Source organism: Nilaparvata lugens, chromosome X (assembly GCF_014356525.2).
Source record: "Nilaparvata lugens isolate BPH chromosome X, ASM1435652v1, whole genome shotgun sequence".
NCBI lineage: Eukaryota > Metazoa > Arthropoda > Insecta > Hemiptera > Delphacidae > Nilaparvata > Nilaparvata lugens.
In genome coordinates this window covers 102,558,093-102,583,241 of record NC_052518.1, presented here as the reverse complement: position 1 = coordinate 102,583,241, position 25,149 = coordinate 102,558,093, and the positions used below count along the sequence as shown (strand labels likewise).

At 34.5% G+C, this 25,149-nt stretch overlaps 1 protein-coding gene across 1 annotated transcript; it reads left to right on the top strand.

The window, feature by feature from the left end:
* The first annotated feature begins 805 nt into the window (after positions 1-805).
* Positions 806-23,217, top strand: LOC111043776. Its single transcript, XM_039442876.1, has 6 exons — positions 806-931; positions 8,647-9,573; positions 13,521-13,715; positions 15,118-15,271; positions 18,444-18,597; positions 22,809-23,217. The coding sequence occupies exons 2-6, from the start codon at positions 8,654-8,656 to the stop codon at positions 23,045-23,047; spliced, it is 1,662 nt and encodes a 553-aa protein (XP_039298810.1). The 5' UTR covers positions 806-931; positions 8,647-8,653; the 3' UTR covers positions 23,048-23,217.
* The last annotated feature ends 1,932 nt before the right edge of the window (positions 23,218-25,149 follow it).

The window sequence follows — 25,149 nt, the reverse complement described above, 5'->3', positions numbered from 1 at the left end:
TGCTGGCCTTTCTCGAGCCTCCCTCAGTGACCGAGAGGGAGGGGAGAGAGGATGCGCAGCATCGCTGAGCGGTAGGCCAGTGGCTGGCTTGAACGTTGACCCCTCAGATTCTATGAAAGATAGCCGAGCGTCGAATAAATGAGCCCTAAATTCAATTCCTTTCTCTAGTTACGATATACATCGTGACACACTATAGTAGGCCCTACTCCCACTCCCTCTACACTAAATTTCAAAATTTGTATTTTTAGAGGAATCTTGTTCAGAAATAATTGTACTTCCACATCAAAGGCGTATGTGATTTTTAATCATTACGGTACTCTACACGGTAATACTCCAAGCTGTATAGATTGGAAGAAGTGAGTTTCCAGAATTTTTTAAAAAACTTTCTAAAATACACATTTTTTAAACCTGAAATCGTACAACCTTGTGCAACCACTTAATTTATTGTACACTCTATTTTCATTAATTTTGTGAGGAATGCTTTTCTCGAAAAACTCGAGGTTTTCGAAATTGAAAAAAGTCCCAAAATTTGGGAGTTTTTGTGGGGTTTTAGGGGTGAAGTCGCCCTATGGTGATTCAGCAAATTTTAGATTTGAATTCAGTGCCCCAAAATAAAATCGACGATAAAAATTATTTTGAGGCTGTTTCCTGGAAAATGACCATTTGACTGGACTGGACTAATAAATTGATGTTCCAAAGGTATTCTATAGTATAACTTGTTCGCTGCCAGCTCCAGTCGCAGTGCTCGGTAACTGTCATCACACAAGGAACGGAACGGGAAAAAACCGTTACTTACGCATGCGCATTACGGTGGCTTGTGTTGTGTTTTTACTCAAGTGGTGTAGTGGAGAAAAGTGCAGTGGAGAAGTGGGATCAATAATTGCAGAAAATTTGAGCTTGCAGATTGGAGTCAATTGCGTAATCAGAATTTGTAAGTACATCAACAACGGTTTAATTTTGTTTTTTTTTTTAATATAATTCAGTCAATAGATTATCAGCTTTTCCGGCTGCACTTTAGGCTCTACTCATACTACCATTTGCTCAATAAAGTTCTATATAATAAAGTACGAGGAAGTCAAAACATTTTAGGTTAGTAGAGTGGCGGAGACTGTCAGATTTTAACTAAATATCGGCTACATTTTTTCAGTGCATGTGATGCTGATGAGTTCAAGAATTTGTATAACGTGGTTTCATATTTACTCTCTATCCCTGCCACTTCAGCATTTGTGGAAATGGTTTTTTCGGTGATGAATAATAAGTGAAGAGATGAGACGAGCAAAGCATCTTTCAATCTCATAAGAAATTATGAACTAATGATTTATTTCAATATTTGAGTTATTTAGTTATTTACATTAGTTCATTATTTCAAATTATTTGAATGTTGATTGCAAAGACGCTTTGCAACTCTTCACCAGTAACAATTATTTATTGATGATGGCCAAAAGCAATAAGAAATAAGTTATATTTTCAAGAATAACTAATTTTATTAAATCTAAAATTCATTATTGAACTCATTTTGTATTCCATTATATTAATATATTGTATTTTAAATATCCATTCAAAATTACTTTTTTTGCATGGGCTACTTATAAAAGTTATTAAAAACATGAATCACCATTTATTTATTTTTCCAGGAGCACATTCAAGCTCTAAAATCAAAATATAATACTCAATAATCAGCCTTGTGGAGCACTTGATAGAAGAAAACCATAAATATATTAATATGAATGCTAATATGAAGATTTTAAACGTTGGAAGCAAAAGCAGTAAATTAAAATTAATGTAAAAGAAGATTTCATATCTACACTACAGCAAAATTAAATAGTAATAAACTAATAAATATCATTCAATTCGATTTAGATAATCCCATTTTTGATAAAATTATGCAAACCAAGAAATAGAACATAATATGGAGGATAGTCTTATATGTACATAAATTAGGTAAAAATGACATGTAGCCTACTTTATTTAAACCTAATGTACTATATTTTATGTACTATAAACCTAATGTACTATAACACTTTCTTGCTTTCTTTTTAAAATATCTCAATGTTATAAATAAATATCTTTATTTGCAATCGGGGCCACGCTCCATACAAAGTCACAATCATCATGATACAAACAGACAAAATACACAAACAATATGAAAACACAGATTATAATTACAAACAGGATAACAAAATTCATTCAATTGAGTGAAACGTCATGATTAAATTGCTGCGATTGTTAAAAGACTCACTGCCGGCTCAACCTGTTATGCTTAGTATCTCTGATCTTATTTTGAGCGCCTCTACTGTAAAATTATACACGGAATTTATTTTTTCTACACTCAAGTTGGATAGCAGTACCATTACTTTATCTGCGTCATTTACAATATTCTGAGTAAATTTGGCAGTGAATCGCCTCCTGATGTGGCAATACATGGGACATACTAATAAAAAATGTTCTACCGTCTCATCAGTTCTAAAGTTTCAGATTGGACAGTGCTCTTTGCAATTTATCCAAATACCCTTCCCTTCAACATACAGGTAAATACTCAGGTTGGAATAAACAACGAATCTTCGAAAAGGCCAATCAAAATTTGAACTGCTCACCTAAAATGAAATTTGGATTCAACTGTGTGTATCTGGGAGAGGATTGGGAATCGATGGCTCTACCTACATCTAAGTTGTACAGATTACCACAATATGCTTCTATAAGCTCCTCATAGCGTTGTTTCAAAACATTCACATCAATACTATGATTCGTCCACAAATTTTCTGCTGAGGCATTGAAAACCTGGTCTTTTAGTGAATTTACCCAATTGAATCTGAGCTTTGAATTATCAATTCCTCCCTGCGCTAATTCTGATACCATAATATCGTAGCACTTCCTAGGGTATCTACTATTTGGCATTTCCAGTATTCGAATCAACCATTTGACGGCTTTACAGAACACAATGAAAGCCAATTTGAACCTTCCTGACTCAATACGGATTGTCCAGACAGGAGTGCCGCCATTCAAGAAAAGTAAACATTTGAAAAATTGACATTGAATTTTTTCTATGGATTCTATGCTGAACATACCCCATATTTCAGTTATGTAATACTCCCGGTAATAAGACAGTCTCAAATAACTTTATTTTACTCTCCCATGTATTGCATTTCGCCTTAGCCAGAGCATATCTAATAGCTGCACCAATGCTCTTTGCCTTTGTACACATGGATGAGCAAAAATAATAGAATGTACCTGAACTGGAGAACTCAACCCCCAAGTATTCATACGTTTTTGCGATTTCTATTTTGTCATTGAGGTAGTAAAAAGGTAAAAACTTCCCTAATCTTCCTTTGTGGAAAGGTATCACCTTTGTCTTATCCGTATTTATTTTTAATTGTATGCTTTAACAGTAGGTCTCCAAGCACCGAAGTTTTCTACGCATGTCTGAAGGACTGTCAGCCAAAATTACAATGTCGTCCGCTTACTGGAGCATGAATACATCAAACTGGCCATTCATATTTACACCGTGTAAACCCTGATTCCTGAAATAATCCTCTATATCGCTTACATAGAGAGAGAAGAGCAGCGGACTGATGGAATCGCCCTGCAAAACACCCCTCTCCACAGGAATGATATTATCACCTACTTTTAATATTGCATGGCTATACAAATGATCGAGCAATCTGATAATTTTACTGCTAACTCCCATGCTTCCAAGCTTGTTGAAATAAGTAAACTCCTCATTTGTAGAGCTTTAATCAAATAAAATTGAACATGACTTTCTACTAGTAACGGATCAACAACATTTGATATTTATGAATGAATCCATGACAACGAAAACATATGGTTTATCATATCATTCTACCCGGCTAGATTTTCGTGTTATCTTAGGGGCAAGATGACGGAGCGACACAGTGGACTCTTGTCCATCAGGGCGACGAATGTGAGCATACTCTGGGTTTGCCTCAATCAGATTTCCTTTTGTCTTCATATACTGTGGTTTTATTTCAGAGCAAATTGCACAATTGGAGCAAATTTTCCTTACATCATCTACAGTGTAGGGGAGATTTTTCATTCTGAGCCAGTGGTAGAAACGAGTTACACCAGGGTGACAAAGTTCATCATGGTATTTTGCCAAAGCTGAGTTCAATGTTGAACAACCAGCTGTAATACATATACGAGAGAGTGCATCAGCTGGTGCATTTTCTTTTCCAGGTCTGTAGACTATGTTGAATTTGTATTCAGATAATTCTAGGCGCCACCTTTGTATCTTTTCATTTTTTATTTTTCTATTGTGTTGAGTGCCAAACATGAATGTGACTGATTTTTGGTCAGTGATCAAAGTGAATTGTTTTCGTAGTAAATAGTGTCTCCATTTTCTTATAGACTCCACAATGGCATAGGCTTCTTTCTCAACAGCTGAATGCCTGGTTTCACTTTGGGACAAAGTTCGTGAGAAAAAGGCTACTGGTCGAGAATTTTGTGTTAATGTTGCACCAATTGCAAAATCTGATGCATCTGTCTCAATTATGAATGGTACATTTTCATCAACAAAGAGCAGTACCGCGGAAGCAATTTCATTTTTCAACAATTCCAAAGTTTCCATCTGATCTTGAGATAGAGGGAATTTCTGTATGTGGACAAGGGGGTGAATCTTTTGAGAAAAGTTTTTAATCCATCGGGAGTAATGAGCCAGTAATCCCATGAGTCGTTTCATTTCTTTAGCATTTCTTGGGGGTGGAAAGTTCATGAGTGGTGCAAGGCGTTCTGGGTCAGGTTTAATTTCTCCATGTTTTATCTCATACCCAAGGAACTTCAATGATTTTTTTGAAAAGTTACATTTTTCTTCATTTATAGTCAAGCCATACAATTCAATTACTTGTTGAAATTTCTTAAGATTTCTGTCATGTTCTTCTTGATCTGAACCGCAAATGACAACATCATCCAAATAGGCAAAGCAGTCGTTCAAATTTTCTCTTTCTATAAGTCCGTTTATTGTACGTTGGAAGGCAGCTACTCCATTGGTTACTCCGAATGGTATTCGTTTGAACTGATAAAGTTTTCGGCCTACTTCAAAGGCAGTGTAATGTCGTTCATTCTCAAGAATCGGTATTTGATGGTAAGCTGACTTGAAATCTACAGTACTAAAAATGTTGTACTTGGCAATTGTGTTTACAAGATCTTCGATCAATGGGAGAGGGTATGCGTCTAAATTTGTGAATTTATTAATAGTCTGTGAATAGTCTATGACCATTCGTTTCTTCTGTCCATTGGTTACAATGAAAGGCTGGGCACGCCAACTGGACTGGCTTTCCTCAATTATTCCTTCTGTAAGGAGGCGATTGACCTCATTCTTCATGAATTCATAGTCATCTTGTTATTGGGTGGCAATCGGGAGTCAAGTCATTGAAAAGGGAACATGGTTTTATCATGGCCTCCACCAAGAGGCAATCTTTCAAGGGTGGTGTGGTTGTAGAATTATTATCTATTACAAGAGGCTGTTTATTACCATTGAATGCTAAACTTATTGTAGAGTGATTCATAAAAAAATCGTGACCAAGTATCACATTGCAACAGCATTCTTTTAATACCAAGAGTTTAATATTGTTGTATTCATTTCCTTTGTACACAATATTGCTATAAACACATGCTTTTGTAGCGGTGTTATGTTGAACAGATGCAAATCTTATAAAACAAGAATCTGATGCAGTTTTAAATTTATTTGTTTTTGCAAATTTTTCATCAATAAAACTGGCAACACTTCCGGCAATCATATTAATTCTGACAGGTTTTCTATGGAAGTATGCTACTGCCTTCCAAAATTCTTTTACATTTCTACAGTTGGAAAATCTATCTCTAATATTATTAATATTATATAATTTTCTTATTGTAAATGAATGTTTTGTAATCCTTTCTTTTGGTCAAATACGGTAGGAGGACATCATTAGAAAAGTTTCCTTTTTTAGCAGCTCGAAAAGCTTTACGGACACTCTTTTTAAATGTAATACATTCATAGTCAAACCATGGTTTATTTTTATTTATTCTGTAATGGGTATTCTTAACAAGGGTAAGTTGTTCAGCAGCTTTTTTTATAACGGACAACAGATAAGAATAGCCACAGTCAATTTCGGCTTCATCAATGTTTAACTCGGTATTAAAAGACAACATCAAGCTACTAAAAGCTGACTCCTTGTCTGATGACCAGATTAATTTTTTGAAGCCTACCCTGTCTGTATAAATTAGTTGTTTATTTTCAATAAAAAAGCTAGTTTCAATTTAATTGGCAAGTGATCAGATGAGAGAATAATCTCTTCAACCTTGATATCAGTTACAGTTTCAGTGAAAATACTTTTGACCCATATCATATCAATTGTACTCTTTCCTTGCATACTAACAAATGTGAATTCACCACATGAATCACTCCTGCTTCTACCATTAATAGTATTAAATAAATTACTTTCCATCATTTTCACTAACAATTTCCCTTGTCGATTTGTAACTTTATCCTTAGCCTGTCTAGTTGATAAGATATTATGTGTTTCAAATACGGTATTATCTATTGAATTATTTAGTTCTTCAATTCTACAGTTGAAGTTGTTGTTTTGGACTCTCCAATTGCATCGAAGCTCTCTCATCTCTGATAGATGTGGGGTATCTTACTTTACTCAAATCAAAATTCGTGGGCTGAACTGTTTTATTAACGACGTCATTTGTACCAGCTAAAATTACTACCATGTCATTCAGGTTAAAGTCCTTTGCAAGAACGTCAATGTCGCGTGTCACTTTGTTAAAATTGCATCCTGGCTTGGAGATTGCGGTTGCTTCAAACCCACTTCCCTTCACCTGCTCATTCAAGTCCCATCCAATGTCTCTCCCATGACTATCAGACACAATCAGTACTTGTTTTACATTCTTTTCCAAATTTTTTACCATTGATTTCTTCTTATAATCGTTTACCAACTTTTTATCTCATTTTTCTTCAACTTTATTGGCTGTGTGTTGTGATTTACTTTTAAGGCCCGACAAAATATCAAAATAGTTATCAATTGAAACGGTATTACTATCTAATGGTGTCCTATTGTGTTGAGTGTCGCCTGGAGAGTAAACGTTTCTGAAATGGGCAATATCAGCCTCTAACGTGCCATTTTTACCCCTTCTGCGTCAAGAGCCTCTATTGATGTTTGAAGCTGTCAATAGTGGAAATCAGCTCTATTGTTTCATGCTGCCAGTGCTCTCGTCCCTCCTGTAGTTCCCTCTCAAGTTCATCAACTCTACATTTAAGCACAATTATCTCTGTGTCCCTGTCCCTTGAGTCCTCAAAGCCCAACAAATCACTGCCAAGAGAAGATCGGGTGGTAGACAGAAACATATTATTATCCTTATCGACATCAGAATCCGCACTCATTATATTATCATTCGTGATGATGATCAATCAGTTGCAAATATGGATGTTGTAAAGTGATAAGACAGGAAAACAAAAGTCACAGGAGAGCTGTTGAACGATAACAGTCGTGAACGAAGTACAGAGTTTAATCAGATATCACCTCAAAAGATAAGAAAGACGCTGTCGCCGCTGCAACAGATGTATCGATAGTACACAGTCTATTGCCGCACTTTGTTCAAATTTTAGCGTCGGTAGTTGTCATAGAAACGCAACACGTGACCAGTCTATATATAAACAGTTGTAGGTGCCTGCTTTTGGACTGCCACCCACCCCACTCACTGTTATCTCACTATCTACTGTCTTAGATAAACAGATACATTATAGTCTTAAAGTACGGTAGGTCTCTTAACGAAAACAATACAACAAGCGGAAACTGGCAAAAAGAAAGATGGCTCGCATCTACGAAAGAACAGCGTCTATGTTTCACCTTCAGCAAGTCAAACCACTCACCAGCTCACGCAGTTCGAATACAAACAAAAGGTACCTCACAACTCAACTAAACCATACACCAATAACTCGTACGAATTTGCAATTAACCACTAGAAATTACTAAAAACACGGAGCAATTCACTCATGCAACCAGCAGAGGGCAGCTCAGTACTACCAACCCCATCTCAATGTTATAGTATCATAGTATCTTCAATCTTGTTTCTTCGGATTCCCTGTAAAATTATGCATAAGATTTGGTCAATTTAGTACCCACTGAAAATGATAAAAAATAGTCAAGAATGAAAATTGATAAGTAAGTTATGGAGTGTGCATTTTTATTTTTAGTTTAGGCCATCAAGTGACTGAACATAAATACATTATTTAGAATTTATTATTCTACAAAATATAAAAGTTCAAAGTACCTATTAATCTCCAAATAAACAAGTTAACCACTTTTTAAGCAAAAATTACACTTTTTTAAAAAATATTGTAGATACGAACTTGAAACTGGCTTTATTGGATTTCTCGTCAAAATTTACATATGACTCGACTATTATAAAACCTATTGAAGCCACAAAAAATAATAAAAATAAAAACTGAGAAAAAATTTCAACTTTCCTCCATATTTGTTCAGCTAATCCTTGGAAATCGACAACAATGTAATGGTTAAACTCGTCTTGACTTCCTCTATTGATATAATATGTAGGCCTAGGTCTCAATGCTGGATTCCGTGCCTATATTCTAATGTGTCCTCGTTTTTTCTCCTCTTTCATTAAAACATTTTGCATTTGTTCCAGTTACATAATGGACAACAAAGAAGTCTCAGATACAGACCAAATAATACCAAAACCTTCACAGCTAAGGTATTTAGAATATGTAGACAAATTTCCGCCAAACATTGAGGAATTTAAGCCTTTGATGTTGTTACAAGATGGGGAATTAGAAGACATCATTAATGAAGTTGATGACCGTAACAATATTGAAGAAATACTGAAAAGGGCCTATGTACTTGTGGCTTCAAAAATGAAAACTTTGGCTACAAAAAGTGACAGTGAAGTCCTCAAAAATCTATTATCGAACCGCCCTGAACTGAGGCGTATGAGAAATGAAGGTTTAATTAAGGACCTGCCACAATGGCTTCAGGAAAAAATAGATATATATTTGAAATTGTCTTCCGATGAAGACTCTCCCGATGAAAATTCTTCCGATGAGAAATCTCCCGATGAAAATTCTTCCGATGAGGACTCTCCCGATGAAAATTCTTCCGATGAGGACTCTCCCGATGAAAATTCTTCCAATGAGGACTCTCCCGATGAAAATTCTTCCGATGAGGATTCTCCCGATGAAAATCCTTCCGATGAAAATTCTTCCGATGAGGACTCTCCCGATGAAAATTCTTCCAATGAGGACTCTCCCGATGAAAATTCTTCCGATGAGAAATCTCCCGATGAAAATTCTCCCAATGAAAATTCTTCCGATGAGAAATCTCCTGATGAAAATTCTTCCGATGAGGACTCTCCCGATGATGATTCTTCCAATGAGGATTCTTCAGAAAGCGAAGATGAGATTTCTACCTTGTATAACAATTTACCGGGAGAAAAATATGTTATTGGCTTCAAAGATGATTGTTTTCGATTGCTGTCAGAATTCAGTAAATCGAAAAATCAAAATTTCGTAGATTTTGCTAAAGTATGGAGGAAAATGGGATTCTCCGCGATATCCATGTAAGTTTTTTACCTTTTATTCATTTTATATTATATAACTATGACTGACCTTGTTATGATGCCATACCTATAGTGACGTCCACGTTACAATGACTTGCAACATGTAGCTTTACAAGATTTTTTTGCATTCCTCCACAAAGCCTAAACGTCTGCGTGTGGAGGAGAGTGTTAGCCATAGACAACACAAGCAGTCACTACATAAAATAATTATAAATGAAAAGATAAGATTCAGAATATAATAATGGATTAAATACAAATTCAAATAATAGTAAAATAAGAAATAATACTTAATTAAGAAATAAAAGATAAAAAGAAAAATATTAGCCAAACTTTGGATTGATTTTATTTCTTGTGCAGTCCAATAAATCGCAGGGAATGAAGGAGGCTGTGAGTTCGCGTCATGTATACATTTTATAATGTAATGAATTGATAGAGGGAAAAAAATCAATATGACAAATCCTTTGATAGTTCTTGCTTTCTGATAGTTATCGAATATAATGTGAGTGGAGCAGAGCTTCGGCTGCCTCCCAGCCAATGTGATACAGCCACCTGTCCACACCCCTTCGGTAAACGGCTAGACTATACACCTCCGCCTCTCTTATTTCATTCGGCAAGTTTCTATATAAAATGTGACTTTAAAATATAGTATATAAAATACGGACTTCCTATGTGCTTAAAACTACCGTTTTAATACCAGTTAACAATTTCATGACAGAGTGACGTGTTTATTACAGCTGGTAAGTTCATAATATAATATATTATGCTAAATCATATTACCCCAACATGATCTTGAATCATGATGATCTTCCCGTTCTACGTTAGCCGCTCGGCCGACAATTTCGAAAACATAGGTCTGTAAAATGGATTAATATATAATTATTATTAGCCCCCCTATTAAAATTTCTGGTCAGAAACCATCCCCAATATTCACACAACATATTAAGTTTCATGCCGTTCTGTCAAGTAGTTTTCGAGTCTATAGGGAACAAACAAACACAAAAACAGACATTCATTTTTATTTAAAGAGATAATATTGATCCTTTGGGCGTTCAGGGAGAACAGATTTTATATATTTTTTATTTTATGATTTTATTTTCATAATGATTTTTTATAATCAATAATTTATGTGGGCTGGGAGCATTGGGGAGGATCACTGTTGAAAGATTTCTGGAAGCCTTATGGGGGGTGGGGAGGAGAGACATCTCTTCTCCATAGTGACTCACTGAGATGGGAGGATGCAGTTTAACAGTATACCATGAGTAGGCTGAAGCAAGTTTCTCTCTGTGAGGATGCCAGTCTAATGCCCGGTTTCTCAGTCGTTCCTTAAACTGTTAATCCATTCAATAACTCTATTGAATCGATAAACATGAGAAATGCGTTTCTAGAACGCTCCATAAACTTATTGAATCCATAAATCTCTCGATAAACTATTGTGCCAAAATTCAGCCTATAAATATTTATGGAATGGATCAATTTGTCAAATTTTTGGTTGCAATAAAAAAATTAAGTTACAAAAATTAAATTACAAATTAAAATTAGTGTAAATCACCAGTATTTTAAAAACAAAACAGAATCAAAGTTGCACTATATTTAGCATTGATAACCCTTATTTGGTGTCAGCCATGTTTGTTTTCAGCTTGGTTTGGAGACATCAGCCAAAAGATGTCAGTACCGTAGGAAATAACCTCACAACATGCAGCATGGAATAAACATCCAAGATTTGGTTGGTTACCATGGTTACCATAGTAACCATGTATAAAGTTTGTTTACGAAAGTGGCTGGTTTGGGATCATGCCATGTTGCCACATTCATTGAACAGATAAATCGTTACATAGCTATGGATTCTATAAAAATGTTTAAGAAACCAATAAAAATTTATTGAATACATAAAGTTATTGAATCAATAGCTATAGCGTTGTTTATTGAACGAAATAGTGCCAAAATGGCCTTCATCTTCAATCCATCGTAGGGGGACTTCAAAGTTTTCACCTCCCTCAAACCGATGATTTGAATAGAATTATTATATTCTTCTCTCACTGCATCCCATGCCATGCTCTCATCTTTTATCGAATTTTATCTGTCTTTTTATTCTCTATTACAGTTTTGTACTTTAGGCAAATTTATACTAATTGGTCTTTTTCGACCTCAGCAAAATTCTTGCCACGGTCTCGTTTCTCTGCTATAATAAATAATAACTTATGAAAAATGTCAATACTGTAGGAAATAACCTTCAACTTAAACTTCACAACAAACAGCAAGGAATAAAACAACCAAGATTTAGTTGGTTACGATGGCTACCATATAAAATTTGTTTACGAAAGTGGCCGGTTTGGAATCATGCCATGTTGCCAGATTCATTGAACAGATAAATCGTTCCATAGCTATGGATTCTATAAATATGTTTAAGGAACCAATGAAAATTTATTGAATCGATAAAGTTATTGAATCAATAGCTATAGCGTTGTTTATTGAACGACTGAGAAACCGGGCATTACTTGGGCAGTTTATTGATGTGCATTTACGCACATCTGTAGGAATTAAACTCCTACATGGCTGGGCTCTCAACCCAGCGATTGAGAGTCCCACATAATGTGAACTTAGCTTGATAGGTACATATCCTTGTGTAAATGTATTCCGCCGTTCTTTATGGATATACGAATGTTATTTATAGCAAATCCACCAAGTCATTTTATTTAATAACTAAGAATTAATAAGAGATGATTCATATACATGGATTGTATCATAAGTAAAAATTTAAATCTCAGTACCCTTTTAAATGATTTTGTCACATCATGTTTGGGACATTAATGCCATTTTCAAGTGACTTGAAAAAATAACACACACACTGGCAAAATAATTTAAAAGGGTACTGAGATTTATATTTTTATTTATATCAAAAGAAGACCTAAAGAAAAAAGACATTGGATTATCATCCATGTAAATATACATATTATTTCAAATGCCAAATATACAGCCCATACAATGCTATTTCATATTTATTTATTTATTAGAACAATACAATAGTCGGAAAAGAAAAACCATGCTATTGCCCAAAACTTCTTCAATTTCCTGATTTTGTCACAAATCGTCCAAATATTATGTAGGTTATGTTCACTTCAATTTCAACACCAAATCTTCAATCTGAAACTATGAATCAGAATAAAACACGAATTTCAAATTTAGATAGATTGATAATGAAACTTCCGTTAAAACAAAAACCAAACTTCAAATATTCACAAAATATAAAATAAAATCACTTAAATTTTGAGCTCGAAAATATCACTTTCACCATAGCTACAACAGCTGATACTTATTACCAATTAATATTTCCAATACCTCCATATAATAATCTAATTGTAATTGATTGGGTAATCATTAGAAATTGAAATTTGAATAGATATACTGTGTGATTTTTCAATTTTCCATAATGTTTTCTATCTTCTGTACTAGTTATCAATTCCTGTCTAATTATCCAAAATTTCATCATAATAGAATAGAATTTTATTTGTCATTCAATATTTACAAAAAATTCATCGACTTCGTCAAAATACATCTTTTTTAAATCATTATTATTCATTAATCAGTCTTAAAAATATAAAAATAAAATTAACAAATCATGTAAATCATAGATCACAAGTTACTCATTATATCATAAGAGAAATGGTACCCAGTTTATAAAAAAGAAATCATTTACTGTGTACAAACATTCATTAACTAATACATATGTAATTTTATTTTTAAAGTGAGTGAATGCTAGTAACTTTAAATTGTCTGGTGTGGAGTTATATAATTTTATTGACATGAAGTGCCAGTTTCTCTGAGATTTGGAATGGCTATATTGCGGAATTTTAAGTCTATGTCTCAAATCTTCGGGAAATAGTGGGTAACTAGTTCTGTATAAGCTATGATGAAATGTTTAACTTGATTTGTCAACTTTTGGTTTTCAGATTATATGATTTGCATGAAGAAGCAGGCTTAGAAGATCATGGGGAATTCTTGAATCACGCTGTACCGGAAATGTTTCTTATTGCAAAAACGTTCATGCTTCCTGAATATCCGAAGTCTTATAGGAAAGGTGCACTTTACCTGTTATATGCTCTGTATTACAAACAGCCAATAAATACGGACGACGCATTAGTTGAGTAAGTTACTCTCCTTTTATAATATTTTATTATAGTTGGAATCTCTAAACGGGTTGTGAAAATGTATATAGACTACAGATATCCCACTTCTTTCCCAACGGGTAGTCATTCAAAACTACATTCACTATATTTATTGTAACATTTCAAATTGATAGAATATTATTTTCATTTTCGAACAAATGAAATTTCCTGCGATGCTATTAGAGTAAATCAAGTTGTCCCTTAGATTTAATAAATGTCCTAGAAACCGGGCATTGGAAATTTATAAAATAGAGCTGAAATTAAAATACAGGTTGGGCAGAGCCGATTGACGTGTTTGGAAGGATTATAAGTAATGAACCGTTCAAATTGGAAAAAATCTTTAATGGGTTCAATTCAGTTTGAATATAGTTATTTTTTTGGAAATTTCATCAGTTAAATGGCGGCCATAAAGCAGCAATTCACTGATGTAGCGTATTTTTGAAGTTTAACGTATTTTGGCACATTGGTAAAGCTCTTCTCTGATTCGCTCCTTTAGTTCTTCCAAGGTGTGTGGGCGATCTTTGGAAACTTTTTTTTAGTTAATCTCATAGAAATTCAATTCTAGATGGCGGATGATTACTAAAAAACCATGTTTTTCACGGTTATCTCGAAAATGGCTCTAATGATTTTCTTCACATTTATACCATGGATAGCTATTTATAAGTCCTATCAGCTGATATGAGTTTTATTTCTGGGAAAATTGCAGCCCCGTAATATTCTTGAGCAAAATGGCGGATAATTACTAAGAAACCATGTTTTTTACGATTTTCTTAAAAATGACTTGACCATTTTTTTCAAATTCATACTCTGTGTAGTTATTTATCAGCTCTATCAACTGGCATGAGTCTTTTCCCTGGGAAACTAATGGGGGGTCCAACCCATCCTTGAGAAATTGACTTTGTAACCTCATTTTTGTGCATGAGGTAGGTAGGTAGAGCAGTTTTTAAAAAGAACACATAGTCGAGATATTTAATCTGTAGAACAGCTGTTTTGACGACTTTTAAAAAATCATCGAATTTCACAATTTACACAAAGGAAAAAGTACTCTGAAAACAGTTATAATATATACACATACAGTAGTCTAATCGTAGTTTCAAACATGTTGCCGCCAGTCGTCATAATGTTATTCCCCTAACCCAAATTATTCTCGTCCAAGAATGAAGCTTACAGTACAGTTCAATGAGCAAGGAAAGTTGTGTGAGTGTACCACATTTTTATGTTATAATTTTCATAACAATTATCTAATAATATTGAATATTTTTAGAACATATATATACGCATAAAACATTGTAATGGGCGTTTTTAGTTGCAGTGGACGGTTTTCCGTAAAATTCCAATTTGCATGTAACTCAATATTCCATTTATCAAAATCTTGTTTCAGTGGGCCTTTTGCGGTAACATTCGATTTGACTGAGTTCTGTCTCTTTCATCAAATACTTGATGGTGAAACAGAGGCAGGAAAAAAAGAACTACAACAAGTTTATGATCGAATGATGAACGATGGTGCCATCTCACCTATAATACCATTGCATGAAGTAAGTTTATATTTGATCTATTCTTAGTGTAGACACTAAGGGCCCGTTTCCGAGCTCGGGATTTGGCTAAGTCTTAGACTTTAAACAGCCGGAGTCAGAAAATTGGCTTTCCGAAACGGGGCGTAGTCGCAGTCATTGTCATAGTCACGTTTGAATTAAATTTCAAAAAACTAGAAAATTAAACACAAAATAAAATAAAGAGAGAATAGTGTAAAGTTTCAGCTATTTTGAATTATTTAGAAATGTTCAATTTCGTCAAGGAAAAACGTTTCAAATTATAGAAATGAGAAAATAAAAACTGCGACTACTGTAATAAAAACTGCGACTACGCCCCGTTTTGGAAAGCCAATTTTCTGACTCCGGCTGTTTAAAGTCTAGGACTTAGCCAAATCCCGAGCTCGGAAACCGGCCTTACAAGTACATAGAATGTAAAGTTGATTGCAAAATGGAATAAAATGAATGATTGACCCCACTTCTTCCCAAAGCTGAGATGCAAATGACCTTCGCTTAAATTCAAACTTCCCATTTTATATATAAAATTAGCAACATTTTTCTTCGTCAGAAAAACTTACTCAACTACAAAATAATATCCAACCATATAGACATATCCAGGGATATATTTTATGATAGGTAGTCAAAAGATAATTTATTTAACAATTGAATACATCAAGAGATTTTGAGAAGGGAAGAATAATAATTTTTCTTCTTTCTAATCGGCAGAAAAACGTTTGTCTCAAAAGATTTTCAACTTATTTATTTTCTATGTTTAGAAGTGCTTCGAACTCCTGTTGTAATACTATAGATACTAGTACTAGTCCATTTGAATTCCATTCAATTATTTTTAGTGAATGAATCTTTGAATTCAGTAATTTACTTTGTTCTAACTACTGAAATCTAGGCTGTAGGCACATGATTATTTGCTCTGGTCAATTGGTCAAACCAGTAACAAAAAACAGAAAACTGTTTTCTCAAAATGAACTGAACATTTTATTGGTACCTTCTACTTTCCTTCATGGCTCTTCCAATTTCGGTATGTTTTCCTACGACGAAAGTTAATTCTGCACTTTCTTCTTCTTCTTCTTCTTCTTCTTCTTCTTCTTCTTCTTCTTCTTTTTCTTTTCCCCTTCTGCCGCTACAGCGTAGGGGTCCCAGCCTCGGTCCACCTCTTTCACACCTCCCGGTCCTCAGCCATTCTCCTCATTTCCCTCATGGAACTCCCTCTCTCACGACCCAGACTTTCAAGATAACTCTCCCAATTCATTCTCGGTCTACCTTTGCTTCTTTTTCCCTCTCTCCTGGCCTCCACCGCTTGCTTTACTCCTCTATATTCCTCCATCCTGGTGACGTGTCCAAACCATTTGAGCTGCTTTTCCTTTACGTCCTCACTTAGCGCCTTCCTCCCTACCTCTTGTCTTACCCTTTCATTTCTCCATCTATCTCTTCTCGTTTTGCCCACCAATTTTCTCAAGAATCTCATTTTCTGCACTTCCAATGTTTGAATTGGGAGTCTGTGTATATTTTCTGTAATTTTTGATGAAATCTTGCATTCTTCCGTAATATATTTTATTTTAATCGATTTCCTGATTTTTAGAAATTCAATTGCGACGGTCTGACATTGCAGCTTCGATAGCTGGCTGGGTGTGTTTCTCATACATTACAATTTACATTTTTTAATACATTTTTCGATATAGCATCACTGAGTTTTGAACAGTTCTTTGTTTGGTGTTTACCTGCTAGTAGCGTGGCACTTCCCACAGTTACGTTTCCTACGAAACCAAAAATCAATCATGGCGTTTCCTACAAAGAACTATCTGTACTCAGCTTGTATCTGTTACTGTTATCTTTCCAGTAATGTAACTTACCGTTATTTGTATGGATTGTATTAGATGTGGTACAGTAACCGATAGGCTACTTCAAGACACAAGTAACCGTAACAGATACAAGTTGAGTACAGGTAGCAGTTCTTCGTGGAAACGCCGCGATTGAATTTTCGTACGTAGGAAACGCCACGCTTGAAATGGGATCGTAGAAAACGCCACCGTAGAAAGTGCCACGTAACCTACCTGCTCACTTAACAAATCTAGACTCTTTTTTAAAATATCTCTGTGTTTGCTTGGCATATTACTAAAACATTATGCACGGTATGTCCGACAGTCGTTTGAGACTAGCGTTTAAACGTTCAAAAACTGTAGTTGCAATAATGTAAAATCGGAAAGAAGCAGGATGTGAACATGACTTATGTGCTCATTCCTTTCCGATGGCACACTGGTCACATGACTTATGTGCTCATTCCTTTCCGATGGCACACTGGTCACATGACTTATGTGCTCATTCCTTTGCGATGGCACACTGGTCACATGACATGAGTCCGATCGTCAACAATTGAATATTCAAAAACGTAATACAACGCATGCGCATGTTGTAGATCACACTGTCAAATAATGCTATATTATTTCAGGTATAAATTTTCAAGTTAATTCAAATTACATACAATCGATAGTCAGCATAGTCAATTACAAATTAAGGTTATAATAATTTCACATACTGTGTGATAAAATTTCATTTTGCAAAGATTCTTCAGTAGAATAGAAATCTTTCACCTTTAGCCCGTCACCTAGGACTCTACTCACCTTTTTCGCTGGTAACTTTTTTACACTACTTGATAATTTATTGTACAACATAATTTGCTGATACCTATGGCTTCTAATAGATTTGTGTTGCCTAATCCTAGGTCTTACAAAGTGGTTTTTCCGCCTCGTGATTGGGTTGCAGGGTTTTCATCATACAAATCATGTTGTTCTTGACAAAAAGTAAACTACAAAAAAATTAACAAACATGGCATAGTCATTATTTTGTTCTCAGAGATTACATTTCTACAAGCTTCATTATAGCAACCAAATATTGTTCTCATTGCCATTTGCATGCTGCAGATCTCAAAGAAAAATAAGGATGTTTCAGGATAAAAGATATTTTCTCACAATTCGATGTAGGATAGTTCATGCTGAATAATGAATGACTAAAACTTTTTCAACTATATGTTCTTAAGCAATTTTTCAAGTATGTATTAGTATCTGATGTGTCATGTCTCCATTTTTTGTGTTTGTTTTGATTTTTGAATCATCAGGGTGCAACAGTGTAATTAATACAATCTACTCTTTTTTATATTTTCCAGCCAGCAGATTATGTTAATGAAAATGATTTGAGAGCGTGGTATTTCACAAGGTTGCTACAAGAACACGGTCAATCCGGTGACTTGAATAAGTCGATTGCTGACTATTTCTTTGACATTTGTCTGTTCATTAAGGATTTTGTGGGGCTCTCTTCTGGTATGTTTATATATTTCAAATTATTCTAGAGTGTTCAGATTAGGTCCTTTGTTTTTAATGTGTAAAAATGTTTAATTTGTGACTATGTCAGTGTAGGTGTCACCCACATAATAGAAAACAATCACACCTACATTATCGTAGACAAAACAATATTGCAGACCTGTTGTAACCTGTACACATTAATTGACTTCACGTATTATGTGGTCATTGTACATCGTGTGTACTTCACAATGTTTTTTTACTTTCCTTGCCCTATTACCATAGGTAAGGAAAGTATTGCTTTCCAAAAAAAATTTAAGGTACCCTAATTTCATGTTTTCTATACGTTTCAAGGTCCCCTGAGTCCAAAAACATGATTTTTGGGTGTTGGTCTGTGTGTGGGTGTGTGTGTGTGTCTGTGAACACGATACCTCCATTCCTAATTAACCGATTAACTTATAATTTTAAACTTAAGGTCCTTATACCATGAGGATCCGACAATAAGAAATTCAATAAAATGCAATTCAAAATGGCGGATAATGGCTAAAAAAACCATGTTTTTCACGGTTTTCTCGAAAACGGCTCTAACGATTTTCTTCAAATTTATACCCTAGATAGCTATTTATAAGCCCTATCAACTGACATTAGTCTCATTTCTGGGAAAATTGCAGGAGCTCCGTAATATTCTTGAGAAAAATGGCGGATAATTGCTAATAAACCATGTTTTTCACGATTTTCTCAAAAATGACTTGACCTATTTTTTTCAAATTCATACCCTGTATAGTTATTTATCAGCTCTATTAACTGGGATGAGTCTTTTCCCTGGGAAACTAACAGGGGGTCCACCCCATCCTTGAAAAAATTGACTTTGTAACCTCCTTCTTGTGCTTGAGGTAGGTAGGTAGAGCAGTTTATTCAAAAGAACACATGTCGATATTTTATTTGTAGAACAGCTGTTTTGACAACTTTTAAAAAATCCTCAAATTTCATAATTCAAACAAAGGAAAATGTACTCTGAACACAATCACAATAGTATAATCGTAGTTTTAATTATTTAGCCGCCTATCGGCATAATGTTATTCCCTAAATTATCCTCGTTAATGAGGCTTATAGATCAATGAGCAAGGAAATATTTTTTATATTAGGAAGCCACACAACGAATATAAAACCCAACTTCATACAGACATTTTGTATTTGGATTGTTGTATTAAGCTCGGGATACACCTTTCATGTAGCGTTCCGATCCGACTCTGATCATTCAGGCAGATGATAGTATGACTGCGAATGCGGTATGACCTGTCCGTCACTACCACCCACCCTGCTCTCCGTCCCACTGAAAAATCGGACATGAGTCGGATCGGAACACTGCATGAGAAGTGTGTATCCGACTTACAGTACTGACGATAAAATTCCAAATGATTTTCACATGTGAAAAATTGAAACGAGCAAAAAGAACTCACTTCTATAAAGATCAATGAAAATCATTTAATAATTGAGTGGATACTAGTAGTTCTGTGAACAGTAGACCTTACGCAGTTTTCTCATCCACAAGTCACCTGTTATAGTTCCAGCTGTACCAGTCCTTCTCCAAAATATCAGTCATATGTTTTACAGTCTATTATCATCAACCCTTTAATTTTAGAGATAGTAAAGATGATGAAAGTTTTATTTATAATACCATGACTGCAAAACAAAATATTGAAACCATAGACCTTACAGAAATAGACATTGCTTCTCCAGACATATGTGTAATGCATGCAATGAATAATCCACTTTTCAGCTGATTGATTATTGATAATTTTATAGTCTGATTAATCCTATTTTCAAAGTAGATATACAGTATGTAGTGATATCGAAGTATGGAGGAAATTCCTTTTCCTTTCATATTATCCTTGAAATGCAAACTTTCAAAAAAACTTGTGTATACATCGACGCGCAGTTAAAACAGGAATATTCCTGCCAAATCTCATAGAATTCTATCAACGCGTTTGGTCGTAAATGCGTTACATACATACAAAAGAAAATCCGAGTTAAAACAATTCTATCAATACATTTCTATAATACATTTCTATCAATATTTTTGTTTCGTACAATACACCAATTATCTATATAATATCTATATTCAACTGTATAGTAAACCTTCTATAATTCGTATTTCTCCTCCATCACCTTCCATGATTAATTTCAACTATACTAACACCGACATAGCCTCGATAATTCGTCACCCTTAAGGTGCGTACAGATATACGCGCCGCGAACATGAGCAATTCACTTTTAATCAGCTGACTATATCTGTATTTTTACAGAAACGGTAAGATACAGATATAAAAACTTTGGCATCAGCTGATTAAAAGTGAATTGCTCATGTTTGCGGCGCGTATATCTGTACGCACCTTTATAATCCATAGTAAACGTTCCCGTGAACTGCGAATTATAGGAGTTTTACTGTTTGTAAGCATAAGAAACAATCGTATTTCTTTCTCTGCATCAATCGAAACACTCTTGTCTGGTCATAACTATAGTGAGGTCCACGTTATAATGGCAGTGATTGATTAGCAATTATATTGTTATCCTTGTCTATCATTCAACAAAAAGGATAGCGCTATCTCTTTCTCGCTTTGCGCTGTTGCCAGATAGTCTTTTAACAATGTAGAATTAATTATTAATTAACAAAATATTTCATCTTAACTATGAAAATTCATTATAAAATTATTGGAAAATATAAAATTTCTTGCTTGATAAAATATAATTTATTATTTTAAAGGAGGATGAACAGTTGATATTACATCAATAAACCTGTATCAGCTACCGTATATAGAAGGCATTGACAAGACAGAGGATCGGCAACGTTGTTCTCTTATCTTTCTCCACTGCCATTATAACGTGGACCTCACTATACTATACTATAGCATTTGATCTCCAAGCGTCTGAAATCTTTGATCCTGTATTATTTAGTTGGTAACATTGCTTTTCTGGATCCATGTTTGTCAGGATTTTAGCTATATTATAAGATAGGAGAACAGCATTGCTGATTCTCTGCCTTGTCACTGCCTTCAATAGAGGATAGCTGATACCAGTATATCTGATGTGATATTAATTGTTCATTCTTGTTTAAAATAATCTTATGTTTTATTCACCAAGAAAAAAATATTCTTCAATGATTGAAGAATAAATTTTTATTATAGAGATTAAATATTTTGTTAATTAATTATATTCCTACATTGTTGAAAAAAAACAATATGGCAACGTTAGTGAGCCAGAAAATGCTTTGTCGAATGATAGACAAGGGTAGCAATACCAATGCCAATCAAATACTGCCCTATAGGTCAACTCTTCTTCTGCGACCAAGGTTCAATCAATGATCTTGTGAAATAGAACATTTCAGTTTGTTCCTTTCTGTATTAATGATATGAATATCAGCTGAATACCTCTTTCAATCCAATCTTAATGTAAAACTGTCTATTAACCAAGGCTAGAAACACCAATGTTAATAAAAATCGTCCATTATGTATTTTTATTTCATTCATTAATTGTACAATATACTGTCATAATAATATTATGATCAGGGAGAAAAACTAGGCTGAGCCTGTACTATCTCTCTCCTCTCTTACCCGGTCGTGTGTTAATGGGAAGGATATTTTATATCCTTCTAAAAGAATCGACAATTATTTGTTGAAACACCGCCGATTTATGAAGTTACATCACATTATTATATTATCGTTATTCTAATTGCATTCTATATTTATTCTCATTGATTAATTATTTATACTTTGTGAAATTCGTTGAATAACTAGCATTATCGTCATTTAATGTAAATTAGTGTATAAGCCAGTAAATATTGTAACATACATAAATAAAGAAATCTAATCTCCCAAATTTTGATCAAAAGTTCATATCGTCCAAATGAGGTTATGAGTCACATCACTGTTTTGGACACATGATTTTCGATACAGGAAAAGTAATTTGAATATTTTGAATTTGTAAGGTCGATGAATAAAATAAAATTAATTTGTACGCCAAAGAAAAAATGTTGAAAACTTGAAAACTAATTCACTACTTCGAGAAATTTAAAGCCATGAAATTACCAATTTTTTCATAATCAAGTGAATTTTTACTTGTTCTAGTATTGGGAATATAGAAGATTTTTGACGTGAACCTCACTCTAGTTCACAATCACTTTGTTTTCAGTTTTCATTTTTGTAATTCAGTTTACAACTTGTAATCTGTTACAGGAAACCAACATTCCAACATGCCAGAAGGCGAAACCAAGGTCAAAACTGTAAGGGATTACTTGAATGAGATTCCTGATCCACTTCGAACCCCAGACCAACTTCCATCTACTTCTTCTCAAGATTGCATTATGGAAGTAGAAAAAGACGGAGTGGAGGGGCTGGAATGTAATGCACTTGAAGAGCTCGAAAGTGCACTTGGAGATCTGAAATGTGAAGAGGTGGAGACTGATGAGAAATAAGGAACCAGGTCACACAGTCAGCCTACCAGGCAATAAATAATCATCATTAGTATTATAAGGTTACTCAGGTATTATAATAAGGTCGCTCACTTCATCACCTGGCATTGTTTTAGCCACGTTTCGGCTACCAGTGTGGTTGTAACTAAATAATAAAGCTGTTTTGATACTTTTGTAATACTTGTTCTTCTCCTTTCCCTAACCCTTCGTGCCTCACTTCGTCGGGTGTAGCTCGGACCATCTCCTTCTCTCCTGTCGCCATCCAATCTTCTCATTTCACTCATATGTTTGCCTCTCTATAAACCTGCTGTCAAGATAGGTTTTCCTTGGACGATCTCTACCTCTTCTTCCTTCAGGATTGGCCTCCATTAATTGCTTAGCTTGTAATACTTTTTTATGTACTTAAATATTTCTTTTCTACTTTTGTAAGAGTTAATTTTCATTTACTTTGTGAGTATTATCAATATATAGATTAGGTGGGCCGTTCACTAGAACCGTTTTCGTCCGAGCTAGCATCGGCCGAAAACTACCGAACGCGACCGAACGATCCCCCAACAAAGAAAGTAATAGATGCTCGTCCATTGCAAAAGGTTCATACGTCCATGGACGGCCGTCTCCGGCCGATCAAGTTTTCGATCCGAATTGAATGGGATTTTCCGGCTCTATTCGGCCATAGAGAAACAATAGCATAAGCTTATGCTACTGTTTCTCTATGTAAATAAATCAGCACAAGCTTATGCTACTGTTTCTCTATGATTCGGCCGAAGTCGAGCTGAGACAACATCATCCTAACCTCAAAATTGTTTCACAGTGTTGTCTGTTTTTGTTTTTTGAACTTGTTCTGTTAAAAAGTTTTAACTATGGACAATGAAAAGTTGATAAGTTTGGTTCAAAAGCATGTTCCATTGTGGGATATGCGAGACTAAAGATATCATAGTTGTGATGTTCAAAGGAATTTGTGAACAAACATTGCTTAATAATAAATAACTTATTTAGTGGATGGATATTTGTTCATTCAATTTTCAAAATCTCAATACTGTATAATCATTGTTTGTGTAAAATTTTGATGGCTATGATACCGTAGTAGTTAATTCAATAAATGGCAACTAGACTGACGTAAACGGTTCCAATGGACGACCATATTCGGCCGGCAGATTCGTCCGATCCAAAAGCCGAACGGATCAGTTGAATACGGTTCCAGTGGACGGTTACCCTTATTCAAACATGATCAAATTAAGGCTATTATTATAAAATATACAAGAAAACTTTGGATCTATTTTCTCAAAACTGCAGTTTTGAACTTAAGTGCTTATGACATATGACCAAGGATGGATGAAGGTGGTAAGCGAACCACTTCCCCTATCCATAAAATAGTGTTACTAAGACTACACTTCATCTACATAAATACATGAAATCTCAGCTATTATTCACATTGGAGAATATAAACCTGTGGAATGTGTAGACCGGTACTTGGTGATACACAAGAAGGTGACATAATAATAGGAACATGCATAGGCCCATGTCATGACATAACCTTACACCGTGTAGTCTACTGTATATTATTTCTTAAACCTTTGAAAAACGTATTTCATTGCAATTGACTTTCATTAAATTTCAAATCAAATCAAGTTTTATTCAATGATATCACTTACAAGACAAATTCCGTTACAAAAATGATATTACAGATCATTGAATACCTACAATACTGTTTGCTTAAGAAAAATCTTGTCTGCAAACAGGAGTGAAATACATTCAGAACTCCACTAATATTGCTTATTTATAAACTCATCTTAATTAAATTTAATTATCTTAATTCATCCCATACACACACCTTGGAGAAATCATAATAATTATTGATAAAATACTGAAAGAATTGAAATAATAAGTGACTGTCAAGGTGATTCATCTAAGAATAATAAAAAGCTCATTAATCTCAACCGGAGAATGATCCATCAACCATAGGTGTAATTTGGATTTGTGAGATTTAAGATTATCTGTATTCTTAATCTCGACGGCCAGACTATTAAAAAAATTAGGACCCAAGAAAATGATTTGAAGCTCTTTTGAAAGACACTGCAATATATGATCTGGGTGGAATATTATTA

Excerpts from the sequence above, each read along its gene's own strand:
- LOC111043776 (XM_039442876.1), top strand. The coding sequence starts at position 8,654 with ATGGACAACAAAGAAGTCTCAGATACAGACCAAATAATACCAAAACCT. Across the intron at positions 13,716-15,117 it reads ACGGACGACGCATTAGTTGA|TGGGCCTTTTGCGGTAACAT; the intron begins GTAAGTTACTCT and ends ATCTTGTTTCAG. Across the intron at positions 18,598-22,808 it reads TTTTGTGGGGCTCTCTTCTG|GAAACCAACATTCCAACATG; the intron begins GTATGTTTATAT and ends AATCTGTTACAG.